The sequence below is a fragment of the Carcharodon carcharias genome, chromosome 13 (genome assembly GCF_017639515.1).
Source record: "Carcharodon carcharias isolate sCarCar2 chromosome 13, sCarCar2.pri, whole genome shotgun sequence".
Taxonomy (NCBI): Eukaryota; Metazoa; Chordata; class Chondrichthyes; order Lamniformes; family Lamnidae; genus Carcharodon; species Carcharodon carcharias.
In genome coordinates this window covers 89079068-89094147 of record NC_054479.1, presented here as the reverse complement: position 1 = coordinate 89094147, position 15080 = coordinate 89079068, and the positions used below count along the sequence as shown (strand labels likewise).

The 15080-nt window shown below is 42.0% G+C and overlaps 1 protein-coding gene across 4 annotated transcripts in view; it reads right to left on the bottom strand.

Annotated features, from left to right (window-relative positions):
• Nucleotides 1-15080, bottom strand: part of sox5 (SRY-box transcription factor 5) — a 406357-nt gene that overhangs the window by 193511 nt on the left and 197766 nt on the right. For 3 of the 4 annotated variants that reach the window (XM_041203211.1, XM_041203209.1, XM_041203212.1), the window contains one exon: nt 493-622. In XM_041203211.1, the coding sequence (XP_041059145.1) occupies nt 493-622 (130 nt within the window). The remainder of the gene's footprint in view (nt 1-492; nt 623-15080) is intronic. The other variant, XM_041203210.1, reaches the window with a different exon arrangement.

Sequence of the window (15080 nt, the reverse complement as noted above, 5' to 3'; positions counted from 1 at the left end):
ATAAATAAATGTCATCTAAACTTAATTTATTACTGTACATTTATTAGTGATAGTTAAGGGTCAGTCAGTCAGAATTTGCTAAGATACAGATCATCAAGTACTTATTAATGATTATCTTATCACACCATCATAAAAAAATAACTGTCGTTTACATTATCAGTTAAATAAAATCCAAAAGAATGCTGTGTAACCTGAGTCTCTTTGCATGACACAAGTTCCATGTTTCAAATTCGCAGCTAATAAATAACAAATGGGTTTTTCTACACACTTGCCTAAAGGATAAGTTGCCATCATTTCACACCCCAGCAGAACATCACTGTTAAGTTAGATTACTTCATCATCCCAGTCTTATTTAGCTGAAGATCATCCAGCCTGTCTTGCTGACAGACTTTAACTACATTTCACTATTGTGGCATTTGCCCCGAGTGTCTCTAAGAGCTTGTCCCTGTTCCGACAGATCAATGATTTCCGTCAAGCTTTCCAAACACTTACTGCATCCTCCAGGTTTGTAGGAGAATCCAGGAGGCAGGAGGAATCCTTGCTGGGCTGCTGCAGCTGCCAAGGTCCGCTGGTCTGGAGGAAACACTGGAATCATCAATGGAGGCAACTGACCTTGGACCTGCTGAATATTAGAGAGAAATAAAAATCAAAAAAAAGCTTCAGTCTGAATAGAATTGACTTTTCTAAAAAATAGAAGTGACATTGTGGTCAGGTTTTCCCACGTGTGGTGAAGTTGATGTGCTTGCTTTATGGCTATGGTACTGCAAATAGGAGCCCAAGAGCGTTGAGTGCAAATCCTACCATTAATCTTGACATTAATAAAAATGACTGTGAAAGCTGGTGGACCTTTTGTTAAACACCCAGCAGGGTCACTCATATCCTCCAAGGATGTAAACCTGCCATCCTGACCTAGCCTGGTCTATCTGTGACCCCAGGGATGTAAACCTGCCATCCTGACCTAGTCTGGTCTATCTGTGACCCCAGGGACGTAAACCTGCCATCCTGACCTAGCCTGGTCTAGCTGTGACCCCAAGTATCTAAACCTGCCATCCTGACCTAGCCTGGTCTATCTGTGACTCCAGGGATGTAAACCTGCCATCCTGACCTAGTCTGGTCTATCTGTGACCCCAGGGATATAAACCTGCCATCCTGACCTAGTCTGGTCTATCTGTGACCCCAGGGATGTAAACCTGCCATCCTGACCTAGCCTGGTCTATCTGTGACTGCAGGGATGTAAACCTGCCATCCTGACCTAGCCTGGTCTATCTGTGACTCCAGGGATGTAAACCTGCCTTCCTGACCTAGCCTGGTCTAGCTGTGACCCCAGGGATGTAAACCTGCCATCCTGAACTAGCCTGGTCTATCTGTGACTCCAGGGATGTAAACCTGCCATCCTGACCTAGCCTGGTCTATCTGTGACTCCAGGGATGTAAAACTGCCATCCTGAACCAGCCTGGTCTATCTGTGACTCCAGGGATGTAAACCTGCCATCCTGACCTAGCCTGGTCTAGCTGTGACTCCAGGGATGTAAACCTGCCATCCTGACCTAGCCTGGTCTATCTGTGACCCCAGGGATATAAACCTGCCTTCCTGACCTAGTCTGGTCTATCTGTGACCCCAGGGATATAAACCTGCCATCCTGACCTAGCCTGGTCTATCTGTGACCCCAGGGATATAAACCTGCCATCCTGACCTAGCCTGGTCTAGCTGTGACCCCAGGGATGTAAACCTGCCATCCTGACCTAGCCTGGTCTATCTGTGACCCCAGGGATGTAAACCTGCCATCCTGACCTAGTCTGGTCTAGCTGTGACCCCAGGGATATAAACCTGCCATCCTGACCTAGTCTGGTCTATCTGTGACCCCAGGGATATAAACCTGCCATCCTGACCTAGTCTGGTCTATCTGTGACCCCAGGGATATAAACCTGCCATCCTGACCTAGTCTGGTCTATCTGTGACTCCAGGGATGTAAACCTGCCTTCCTGACCTAGCCTGGTCTATCTGTGACTCCAGGGATGTAAAACTGCCATCCTGAGCTAGCCTGGTCTAGCTGTGACCCCAGGGATGTAAACCTGCCATCCTGACCTAGCCTGGTCTATCTGTGACCCCAGGGATGTAAACCTGCCATCCTGACCTAGCCTGGTCTAGCTGTGACCCCAGGTATCTAAACCTGCCATCCTGACCTAGCCTGGTCTATCTGTGACTCCAGGGATGTAAACCTGCCATCCTGACCTAGCCTGGTCTATCTGTGACTCCAGGGATGTAAACCTGCCTTCCTGACCTAGCCTGGTCTATCTGTGACCCCAGGGATGTAAACCTGCCATCCTGACCTAACCTGGTCTATCTGTGACTCCAGGGATGTAAACCTGCCTTCCTGACCTAGCCTGGTCTAGCTGTGACCCCAGGGATGTAAACCTGCCATCCTGACCTAGCCTGGTCTATCTGTGACTTGAAGCTCATGCTACGACATTGACTCTTTTGTTATAAAACGACAAGGAAATAAATATGATTTTGAAAGACCTTGTATTTGTATAGCACCTTTCACGACTTCAGCTCATTAAATGCACTTCACAGCTGATTAACCGCTTTTGAAATGTAGTCATTGTAGGGAAACTCGGGAATTAAAAATGCACACAGCAAATTACCACAAACAGCAATGAGATAATTCAAATAATTTGTATTATTCATGTTGGATGCGGCCAGAACATCAGGGAGAACTCTCTTGCTCTTCTTCAAAGAGTACCATGAAATCTTTTACATCCACCTGTGAGGGTAGATGGGGCCTCAGTTTACATCTCATCTAAAAGATCACACCTTTGACAGTTCAGTGCCCCTGCAGTACTACGCTGGAGTGCTGTTTATCAAGTGAGGCATGAGCTCACGAAGTCCTGACTCAGAGACAAGTGTTATTGTACATACAAACATAAAATCCAAAAGAATGCTGTGTAATCTGAGTCTCTTTGCGTGACACTAGCAGACGCAGCTTCAGCCACCTATGCCCTAAGTTCTGAAATTTCCTCCCTAAACCTCACAGCCTTTCTACCTTGCTTTCCTTAACACCTACCACTTTTTTTATTCATTCATGGGATGTGGGCATCATTGGCTAGGCCAGCATTTATTGCCCAACTCTAACTGCCCTTGAGAAGGTGGTGGTGAGCCGCCTTCTTGAACCGCTGCAGCCTGCTCCACCATTCCATAAGATCATGGCTGTTCTGATTGTAACCCCAACTCCACATTCTCACTTAACCCCGATAACCTTTCGCCCCCTTGCTTATCAAGAATCTATCTAGCTCTGCCTTAAAAATATTCAAAGACTCTGCTTCCACCACCTTTTGAGGAAGAGAATTCCAAAGACTCATAACTCTCCGTGCCCTCTTATTTTTAAACAGTAATGCCTAGCTCGAGATTCTCCCACAACAAGAAACATCCTTTCCACATTCACCCTGTCAAGACCCCTCAGGATCATTTATGTGTCAATCAAGTCACCTCTTACCCTTCTAATCTCCACCAGATACAAACCTAGTCTGTCCAACCTTTCCTCATAAGACAACATTCCTGTTCCAGGTATTAGTCTGGTAAACCTTCTCTGAACTGATTGCAGCACATTTATATCCTTCCCTAAATAAGGAGACCAATAATGTACACAGTACTCCAGATTGTGGAGCTAAAACATCCTAGTTCCAGAAGATCTGTCAAGGGGGAATGGGTATTGATGTGCACAGCTAACAGGATGTTCAAAGTTACTTCATAAGTGGTCTCTTAGAGCTCAATTGTCACAGAAAGATATTGAAAAGTATTATGGCATCCAGCAAGACTCAGAGCCAAATAGGTCAAAAACAAAATGGTAAAGCTTGTGTTCAATCCCAGATACCTGAACGTAATATTTTCAAGGCAGTGTGGCAATGATTACAGTCATTATTTTTAGCAAGTGGGGTTTAGCTAATTTTGTTGTCATCAAGTTTTGGCAACCTATTTGTAAGAAATAGAGCACTTCCCATTTTATGCACCCAATATGACATTCAAAAAGTTTAGATACAGCATGTTTACATGCAGAACAAAGTTCCTTCTAAACTAAAGCAAAATGCTGCAGATGTTGGAAATCTGAAATGAAGACAGAAAATGCTGGAAGTACTCAGCAGTTCAGACAGCGTCTGTGGAGAGGGAAACAGAGTTAACATTTCAATGGCCGTTCATCAGAATGCTCCTGTCCTGAAGAAAGGTCATCAGCCTGAAATGTTAACTCTGTTTCTCTCTCCACAGGTACTACCTGACTTACTGAGTATTTCCAGCATCTTCTGCTTTTATTCCTTCTGAACAAGCTTGGCAATATACTTAAACCCTGCTGTACCATGTGCAAAAATGACCACTTCACACACTGGCAATTCGAAATGCTTTTCAGTGATGCAGCCAAATTGGTGACAAATAGTGTGCTGTGGGGTCATACCAATTAGGAATTGGACCGTGACTGTATAAACTCATTTCACATCAGATCGCTAAACCAAGCAGAATCTCATAGACATAAGCTGTTTTGAACCCAGTGTCCGGAAGTGAAAGCTCTGTGCTGTAATTTAAAGTGCTGCTAATTGCCTGCTTCTTTTAGTTGTGACTTGACCACACTATATTCCTTCCATTCTTCTGGTAGTTGTTGCCTGGAAGAAAGGACCAGCAGAGTTGAATTTGATCAATTTTTCTAGAGTTTCTACAAATCCTCTGCTAAAATTATTTCTGTTCTTCTGCATAACTCCGCAAAAAAAAAAAACCCAAGACTTTGATTATGGTCTGGAAGGATCCTGGAGAACTTCAAATCTCCTGTCTCCTTTATCCTGGTCAGTAAATCTTAGCTAAATGATTCAAGCGATTGTTTGTTCATGTTGGATTTTTCATGATTGAAACCAGTATTTTTTTTACATTCACTGCCACTCCTCACTAATAATATAAAATTGTAGTTAAATGCATATTTTGAATGCACAAAAATATGCCTTCAGTACTACCACTAAAATCAAGCCTCCCATCCACAGACAATATCCCTATTATATAAATGCGTCCTCACCTATCTTCAGTCTTTCTGAAAAAAATTATTATTTATAGTTTTGGGAATGTTCAGAATGTAAATGACACGTTAGTGTGGGAGAGTGGAAGGCAATTATCCGAAGGTTGGGTTAAGCTCTATTATTGAGCCCGTGTAGGTGGAGCCATGTTTGCCTTGTTAAATGATATCTGACCTAGGCATGCTCGTTCAGTGCAACAAACAGAACAATTTCTCATTCTTGGCACTGTCTCTATTTACCAGAATCTTAAAGAGGTCTTTAAGATTATGAAAGGGTTCAATTGAGACTTTGTTTCCATTTGTAGAGGAAACCAAAACTAGGAGCTGTAAAAATAAAACAGCTACTCATAAATTCAGTAGAGAATTCCGACGCAACTTCTTTACACAGAGAGTGGTTAGAATGTCGAACTTAGTACCATAAGAAGTTGTTGAGGTGAATAACATAGATGTATTCATGGGGAAGTTAGATGAACACATGAGGGAGAAAGGAATAGAAGGATATGCTAATACAATGAGGTGAAATGAGGTGAGATGTGGCTCATTTGGAGCATAAATATCCATATGAGCTGGTTGGGCTGAATGGCCTGTTTCTATGCTGTAAATTCTATGTAATCAGTTTGTGAATGTTTGGCCTTTTTTGTCAGTTATGAGTGGGGATCACATTAGATTGCTCTATTGAATACAGATTAGATAAAAATCAGATGCTGGACCTTGTGAAGAAAAATTATTCTTTCTACCCTTCAGTCTCCATTACCTCTTCACAAAGCTCAACTGTGTTGTCTTTTAAGCAAAGGCGCACAGACTATATTTGGATTATGGATAATCTCAAATAAAATAAAACAAACAGCTGTGCAGAATATTTTACACAGGCGGGATCGGCAGGAAGCCCCAGAACTTCTAAAGGTTCTGGAGATAAAAGTGACTTTGCCAAGCATGAAGACTCAGAACAACGCATTGAAAACAGAGTGACAGATGGTTCCTACCAGGGACTGCGCTGCCAAGAAAAAAAAATTACAGAAAAAAAGTGATGTTATTGAAAATGACTAGAAAGTTCTCAGATGAATTCAACATTCCCATCCCTTTGCAAGTGCGAGTCTGCCTTAAGGGCTAATAAAGAAAAAACATAACCTGTCAATACAGAGATTACAATGTAACACAAGTCAGCACTTGAACCTGACTACATGCTCAACAGGGAGTAGAACATCTCAGAGAAGCATTTGCTAACAGACCCACCAGGAAAATTCTCTTTTCGACTAGACAAGTTGTCAGATTATACCACCCAAGGTCATTTGACTTTAGCGAATAAAATGTGTAAGTTAAGGAATGGGGTTTGCTGCCGAACTTTGCTCAAAACATTGGCAGCTGGGACAAGAGGCTTTGGAGCAGGCGGGATCTCGATTTGATTTGTTGCAGCACTGGCTAAACCCCTTGATCAAAACGTATCTCTGCTATAAAAAGCAGTGCTTCTACATGCTGTATCAGTGAGATGGTGGGGAATGAGATCCTTCCGTGTTCCTTTGTGGAATCAGTTAGCTAACAGGGGATTATCAAAGGCCTCATTACTAATTGTTTAGCTGGGGTGTGGCCTGTGGAATGGCGGTGGAGGGGGGTGGGGGGGGGGGTGGGTGCGTGATGGGAGGAAGTAGGCAAGGTACAGTGGATGAAATAATGGAATAAGGTCAACAAATTTTTATCAAGAAAAATAATAAATGTAAAAAAGATCCCTTCAAAATTTAATTACTGAATCACCTGTTATTTTGTTGAGTAACTGAGTACCTGTGTGTCAATGAGTAGGCGATGAGTTTATATTCTGATAAACCATTGTAGCCCACTTGCTTGTACAGGTCAGTATTCAGCTGGGCTACTCAATGGAGCATTATTGCTACAGATTTAGATGGATACCTTCTTGGTACTGGGTGCTTCAGTAAGTCTGTGAACATCTTTCTTTTAAGGGAATTGTCTCCCACTGCCCCGTATTTTGGTCCTATAGCCATTGGAGTTTAGAAGAATGGGAGGTGACCTGATTGAAACATATAAGATCCTGACGGGACTTGATAGATTTGATACTGGGAAGATGTTTCCACTTGTGGGGCAGTCTAGAATTAGCGGACACAGTTTACAAATAAGAGGTCTCCCTTTTAAGATGTAGATAAGGAGAAAGTTTTTCCCTCATACGGTCGTTTCTATGTGGAATCCTCATCCCCAGAAAGCAGTGGAGGCTGGGTCATTGAGTTTATTCATGGCTGAGTTGGACAGATTTTTGATAGTCAAGGGAATCAAGGGTTATGGGGTAGGACAGGAAAGTGGAGTTAAGACCACAACTAGATCAGCTATGATCTTATTGAATGGCAGAGCAGACTTGAGGAGCCGAATGGCCTACTCCTACTGCTGCTCCTAAGTCCTATGTTTCTACATCCCTATGTATTACTTGCCTGATAGCATTCCTACATTACAACAGTGGCTTCAAAAGTACTTCATTGGTTGTAAAGCACTTTGAGATGTCTGGTGGTCGGTAAAAATATTATATATATGCAAATCTTTCTTTTTTATTAGTTTTCGCTTAGCAGGGATGCAACAGTAGAAATAATACAAACATACGAGCTTGGAGCAGGAGTAGGCCACTCAGCCCTTCAAGCCTGCTCTGCCATTCAATAAGATCATGGCTGATCTGATTGTAACCTCCCACCTATCCCTGATAACCTTTCACCCCCTTGTTAATCAAGAATCTATCTAGCTCTGCCTTAAAAATATTTGAAAACTCTGCATCCACTGACTTTTGAGGAAGAGAATTCTAAAGACTCATGACTCTCTGAGAGAAAAAAACTCTCCTCATCTCTGCCTTAAATGAGTGACCCCTTATTTTTAACCCGTGACCCCTAGTTCTAGATTCTCCCAAAAGAGGAAACATCCTTTCCACATTGACCCTGTCAAGACCCCTCAGGATCTTAAAAGGTTTTGATCAAGCCACCTCTTACTCTTCTAAACTCCAGTGGATACAAGCCTAACCTGTCCAACCTTTCCTCATAAGACAATTCACCTACTCCTTGTATTAGTCGACTAAACCTTCTCCGAACTGCTTCCAATGCATTTACATCTTTCCTTAAATAAGGAGACTAATACTGTACACAGCACTCCAGATGTAGTCTCACCAGTGACCTGTACAACCGAAGCATAACCTCCCTACTTTTGTATTCAATTCACCTCACAATAAACAATAGCATTCTATTAACTTTCCTAATTACTTGTTGTACCTGTATACTAACCTTTTGTGATTCATGCACTAGGACACCAAAATCCCTCTGAATCTGAGCTCTGCAATCTCTCACCATTTAGATAATATGCCAGATCTTTGCCCACTCACTTAACTATGTCACTTTGTAGCCTCCTTAAGTCCTCTTTACAATTTACTTTCCTGCCTATCTTTTTGTTGTCAGCAAATTTAGCAACCATCCCATCAGTCCCTTCATGTAAGTCACTTATACAAATTGAAAAAAGTTGAGGCCCCAGCACTGATCCCTGTGGTACACCACTTGTTAGATCCTGCAATCCAAAAAGGACCCATTTTTGGCCAATGTCTATTTCCTGTTAGCTAGCCAATCTTCTATCCATGCCAATAAGTTAGCCCCTACACCATGAACTTTTATTTTCTGCAATAACCTTTGATGACACTCCTTATCAAATGTCTTTGCAAATCTAAGTACCGTACATCCACTGCTTCCCCTTTATCCACAGCAAGTGACTCCTTCAAAGAACCTCAATAAATTGGTTAAACGTGACTTCCTTTTCACAAAATCATGTTGATTCTTCCTGATTGCCTTAAACTTTTCCAAGTGTTCTGCCATAACATCTTTAATAAAAGCTTCCAACATTTTCCCTATGACAGATGTTAGGCTAACTGGCCTGTAGTTTCCTGCTTTCTGTCTCCCTCCATTTTTGAATTAAGGAGTTACATTTGCTATTTTCCAATCTGATTGAACCTTCCCAAATCTAGGGACGTGTGGAAAATTAAAACCAATGCATCAAATATTTCACTAGCCATTTCTTTCAAGACCCTAGGATGAAGTCCATCAGGACCTGAGGATTTGTCAGCCGACAGCTCCAACAATTTATTCAATACCACTCTGGTGATTGCAATTTTCCTGAGTCCCTCCCTCCCTTCCATTTCCTGATTTACTGGAATTTCTGGGATGTTACTCATATACTCTGTAGTGAAAACTGATGCAAAATACCTGTTCAATTCATCTGCCATCTCCTTATTTTGAATATGCCATATTACCCATATTACCCTGTGCAACTTACCTGACTTAAACAGAACTGTAGCTCAGTGCTAGTACTCTCACCTCTGAGTCACAAAGTTGTGGGTTCAAGTTACTTCCCAGGACCTGATTACAAAAACCAAGACTGTCACTCCAGTGCAGTACTGAGGGTGTATTGCATTGTTGGAGGCACTGTCCTTCTGATGAGATCTTAAAATGAGCACACATTTGCCCTCTCCAGTGGATACAGAAGATCCAATGGCACCATTTTGAAGAGAAGAGGAATTATCCATGGTGTCCTGGCCAATATCTATCCCTCAATCAGCATCACTAAAACTAATTATCTGGTCATTATCACACTGCTGTTTGAGGGAGTTGCTGTGTGCAAATTGGCTGCCACATTTCCTACAACAGTAATCGCATTTTAAAAGTACTTCACTAGCTATAAAATGCTTTGGAATGTCCTTATCATGAAAAACCTTATATAAATGCAATCATTCTTTAATTCATATGCATTCTGCCTTTTCTTTTAAGTTTGCCTTTTCTGGGGCATTTTTGCCTTGTGCTACTTTTACTGAAAAAACTTGACTGCTTTTTAGGCATCCGACATTCTGATTTATTTCTTGACTGATCATAGTCAGGAAAAGACCTCAAAACACACTGAATGTGAGGTGTTGACTAATGTGCTGATAACCACTGAATTGCTTATTTCAAATCTTTGAGGAAACAGCAGTAAGACAAACTCATTATCATCTTGACTACCTAGTTTTTCTTGCAATATTACACTAAGCTTATAAAACATAATAACATGCATTCATATATCACCATTAATGCACTAAAATATCTCCAAAGTGCCTCATAGGAGCATCATGATACAAGAATTGACACCAAGTCACATTTAAAGATGAGCACAGGTGACCAAAAGCTTGGTCAAAGAGGTAGGTTTTAAAAACTGACTTAAAAGGGAAAGAAGTTGAGAGGTGGAGACGTTTAGGGAGGGATTTCCAGAGCTTAGGGCCAAGGCAGCTGGATTCACAGCCACCAATGGAGGAATGATTAAAATTGAGGATGCACAAGAGGCCAGAATTGGAGGAATGCAAATATCTCAGAGGTTTGTGAGCTGTAGGAGGATACAAAATTAGGGAGGGGCAAGGTCATGGAGGGATTTGAACATAAGGATGAGAATTTTAAAATTGAAGCATTGTTTAACTTAGAGCTAAGGTGACTCCTGTCCACCATCCACAAGGTACAAGGCAGGTGTGTGAAGGAATACTCTCCACTTGCCTGAATGAATGCAGCTCCCACAACACTCAAGAAATTTGACACCATCCAGGACAAAGCAGCCCGCTTGGCTGGCACCCCACCCACTGCCTTAAACATTCACTTGCTCCTACACCGGCACACAGTGGCAGCTGTGTGCACCATCTATAAGTTGGAATACAGCAAACCTCCTTCAGCTGTACCTTTCAAATCCTCAAACTCTACCACCTGGAAGGACAAGGGCAGTAGATGCATGGCAACATTACCATCTGCAAATTCCCCTCCAAGCCACACACCATCCTGATTTGGAAATATATCGCTGTTCCTTCACTGTTGCTGGGACAAAATCATGGAACTCCCTCCCTAACAGCACTGTGGGTGTACCTACACCACATGGATTGCAGTGGTTCAAGAAGACAGCTCACTACCACCTTCTCAAAGGCAATTAGGGATGGGCCACAAATGCTGACCTTGCCACCCATCCCATGAAAGAATGAAAAATTGAATGGCAAGCATAGGGGTGATGGATTGAGCAGAACTTGGAGTGGGCTAGGATACAGAAGGCAGAGTTTTGAATGAGCTTAAGTTTATGGAAGATGGGTGGCTGATCAGGACAGCACCGTTGAGTTTGGAGGTAAGAAAGGTACAGTTATAAAATGTAAGGTTATTCAATTTTGTTTTTTTTAAACCTTCCTTGCACAAAATGCTCAACAGGACTTTCTATCTTGGTGTGGAGTCATGAACTGATATGGATGTTGGTTGGAAGGTAAATCCATCTGCAGAATTCTCTCACTATTAACTATAGGAGATTATGAGGTGAAAGCTAAAGGATGTGGATGTGGCGAATATAATTTTTTTTTGTTAAGATTTAATGCTAGCATTAAAAGACAAGCACACTATAGGCTTCGAGACAAAAACAGGGAAAGATCTGACATTTGCCATATCTGACTGGCCTGCACATGACCAGCGTATGGATCAGTACCTGAGGTACATGTTAATAAAACGCGCTGGAAATATTTGAGAACATTTATTGAGTAAACATGTCACACCTCATCTACATCTGAGAAAAATGATAGCTTTAACCTTTAGCCCAGTGGAAATCTGAAAGTCCATTTGACAATCTTGTGTGTAGGTGCCTAAGGGTTAACACCGTGTCCTGTAGTAGAAGCTGCAACCTTCCATCATCATTGTTGTCAGTGTACTCCGCTAATTCTGTAGTACCTGAGTGTATATCAATTTCAATATGTAATTTATAATTAAGTAATTAGCCACTTCCCCTTGCAGTTTTTTTTAAAAACAATTACAGTTAGATAATAACTCCATCCAGAGGAGTTACGTCACGTTAAATGGTGCAATGCAGGAATGCGCGGTCTGCAGTGAGGGAAGATGTCATTCCTGGCTCACTGGAACAGACAATTAGCTGTGTTTTCTGCTTTACGATGTTACTGGAGTGAAGTATTCTGTGGAACAGCTTGTCCAGCCAGTTTAGTTTCCACCTACACCTTAGAGATGGTCTGCGGCTGCTGTAGGCTTGTTGCATCTTATCACAAGAACAGTTGTAGGAGCAGAGGAAATCATAATAATGGGTTTGTTTAAGCCTTTAATGGTTTGGTCGAAAACACTGGAACAGCTGCAAGCCTTGTCCCAGCCTGTCGTGTTCCCACAATAACTATGACATGTCAAGTAATGCTACAGCCCCATTTTCACTTATCCAACATTGGACAATGTCAATCCGCAGAGTTTACTAAACAAGGGGATTTTTCAATCAGCTCTCGCTATTCATCCTTCAGATTTAGCCTCTGCCTTGAAATGCTCTGGACAATAGTGCTGGATCCATCTGTGCTCCACTTTAAACCTTTCTAATCCCGGAAACAACAGCTGTATGTTCCAGCTCGGCGCGCACACAACAAAACCCTGTGAGAGTTGGTTAAATTACAAGTGATGTCGTTATCAGGCGCTGCGCGGTGTCCAGTCATAGTCCAGGCAACATGTTTTTCCAAAATTCGGATAACTTAGCAAGTCTGGCGGTCACGCTTACACATCTGCCCAATACCAGAACAACCCCCAAAAGGAAAGAAAGCGAAATCTCTTTGTAAAGCTGAACTACGGATTTTTTAAAAAATAGGTTGTAATTTGGCAGTCTGGTGTATACGTTTAGCAGTTAAATAGTTGTGAGAACAAATCATCTATTGGTGTAATTACGCCAATTACAGGTATGTTTCATTAAAAAGACCAAGTTGCACATTTTTGAGAGCTGGTTCTGCCAATAATTAACATATAATGTGAACACATCTGTTCGTCCCCAGTCCTTCAGTCAGTCAAGTCTTTTTAGCAAAATGAGACTTCAAATAACTTTTTTAAAAAGCTCAGGGTGGGGGCAGTTTTTTCCCCTTTCAAAAATCCGGCTTTGTTTTTTTTCGGATACACTGTCTCTCGAAAGCACATCGCTAATCTCTTGTTAGCCAAACATGTTCTGGCCGTTAATTCTGACTGAGAATGAGCTTTGTGTTACTGCTTCCGGAGTCCCTCCACTCTCTCAGCTGTTATCTCTGATCACTTGCTCCCTACTTATCAACACGGCAGAACAGCACACTGTCTGATGTGATCATTGGAGCCTTCTGCACGTTAAAAGCTCTTCATTATTACAACTTCAAAAAAACACAGCGCTGACAACCTCCCGACCTGATAGTAATTAATCTTCCCAGAGACACACACACCAAAAAAAAACAACTGCGCAGAACACATAGCAGTCTGTGGCGCACACCTTCAAAGGAGCCAACCTGAAAAGATTCCTTCGTTGGGTTTCAAATAGGTGTCAAGGGATTTTCAGCAGGCTTCTTGACAGCAACTTCAGAATACAGTCCCAAGCTTAATGATAACAAGTTAACTGCCATTACCTCATACAAAACATTATTTAGGATCACCTGATTTCCAATCATTCATTCAGATGTTCATTCAGTTAAAAGGTGACTATGAAGCTGTGGGATTTGTAAAATCCAATTGATTCACTGATGTCCTTTAGAGAAGGAAATCTGCTTCCCCTACCTGGTCTGGCCTACGTGTGACTTCAGTCCCACATTAACAGGGCTGACTCTTAACTGTCCTCTAAAGTAGGTGGGAAGTCAGTCAGTTGTATTAAAACTGCTAGTAGCAGTTCAAGAAGGCAGCCCGCCACTGCCATCTCAGAGCAACAGCGGGGGGCACAATAAATGTTAGCCTCATTAACAATACCCACATCCTGAAAATTTATTTTTAAAAAGTTCAGCTGCAGTGGGGATGATTTTGGCCTGGGCCTGTTTTACAGCCTGAAGCCCATCAGAATGGGAAGAAACATCAAAGCATAGTAGCTTAGTAGTGCAGAACTTCAGTGTTGCTGAAAGAAAGAGACATGCTGTCAAAGCTTTTCATCTTGAACTCATCAGGACAGATGCAAGAATGCCAAATTTCAACGGGAACAATTTATATTGCATGAGAAAAAGGATGCCAACCAATCAGCGCTCCTTCTCTCATGAAGAATAAATTGTTGTTCCCTTTGAAATTTGGCATTCTTGCATCTGTCCTGATAAATGCAATATGAAAGGCTTTGACAGCTTGTCTCTTTTTTTCAGTAATAATCAAAGTATATTGAAAAATGCACATTTCTCTCACGTGAAGACCATTTATAGTGCAGCTTTCATAAAGGGTTCTGTTTTTCTGATTATGTACTTCTCTCTGCCTTCTGACAGATATTACCCATCACCTTCTGTCTTCTCTTGGAGAGCCAGACTGTGGCAATTTCAATGATCACCTTTGATAATGCTCCATGCTTGGGTCAGTGATGCCCACCTCAAGCTGGGTGAGGTAGAGTCACCACAACATTACAGCACCTCCCAACTTCTTTACCCAGAGTGAGGCTAGAATGTGAGACTTGCATTTAAGTGGGAGTTAGATGTGTAAAAGAGAGAGAAGGGAGGAATAGAAAGATATGTGGTAGGGTGGGATGAGATAAGGTGGAAGAAGAAACAAAAATAAAAATAGCTGGAAAAACTCAGCAGGCCTGACAGCATCTGTGGAGAGGAATATAATTAATGTTTCAAGTCCGTATGACTCTCCTTCAGGAGGTGGAAGGAGGCTTGTTTGGTGTATAAATACTAGCACAGACCACTTGGGCCAAATGGCCTGTTTCTGTGCTGTAAAACAGTGTGTAATTCTATGTAACCCCTTGTGAAGGGGAAAAGCTGGAATATCATGGGAATACCATCACCTTCAAGTCACACAAGATCCTGATTTTGGACCTATATCCCTCTTCCTTTAGTGACAATGGGTTGAAATCCTGAAATTTGCTGCCTAACCACATCATAGAAAAACCATTACCACAAAGGACTGCAGCAAGCTCAAGGGGAAGGCCACCCACTGCAATGGCAAGCTAACCAACAATGGGCAATATACGTGGCTTTGCCAGGATCATTACATCCCAAGAACATAAAGAAAAAAAATACTTCCGGCAATCTGACAGAGGAGGATGACAATCTGAGTTG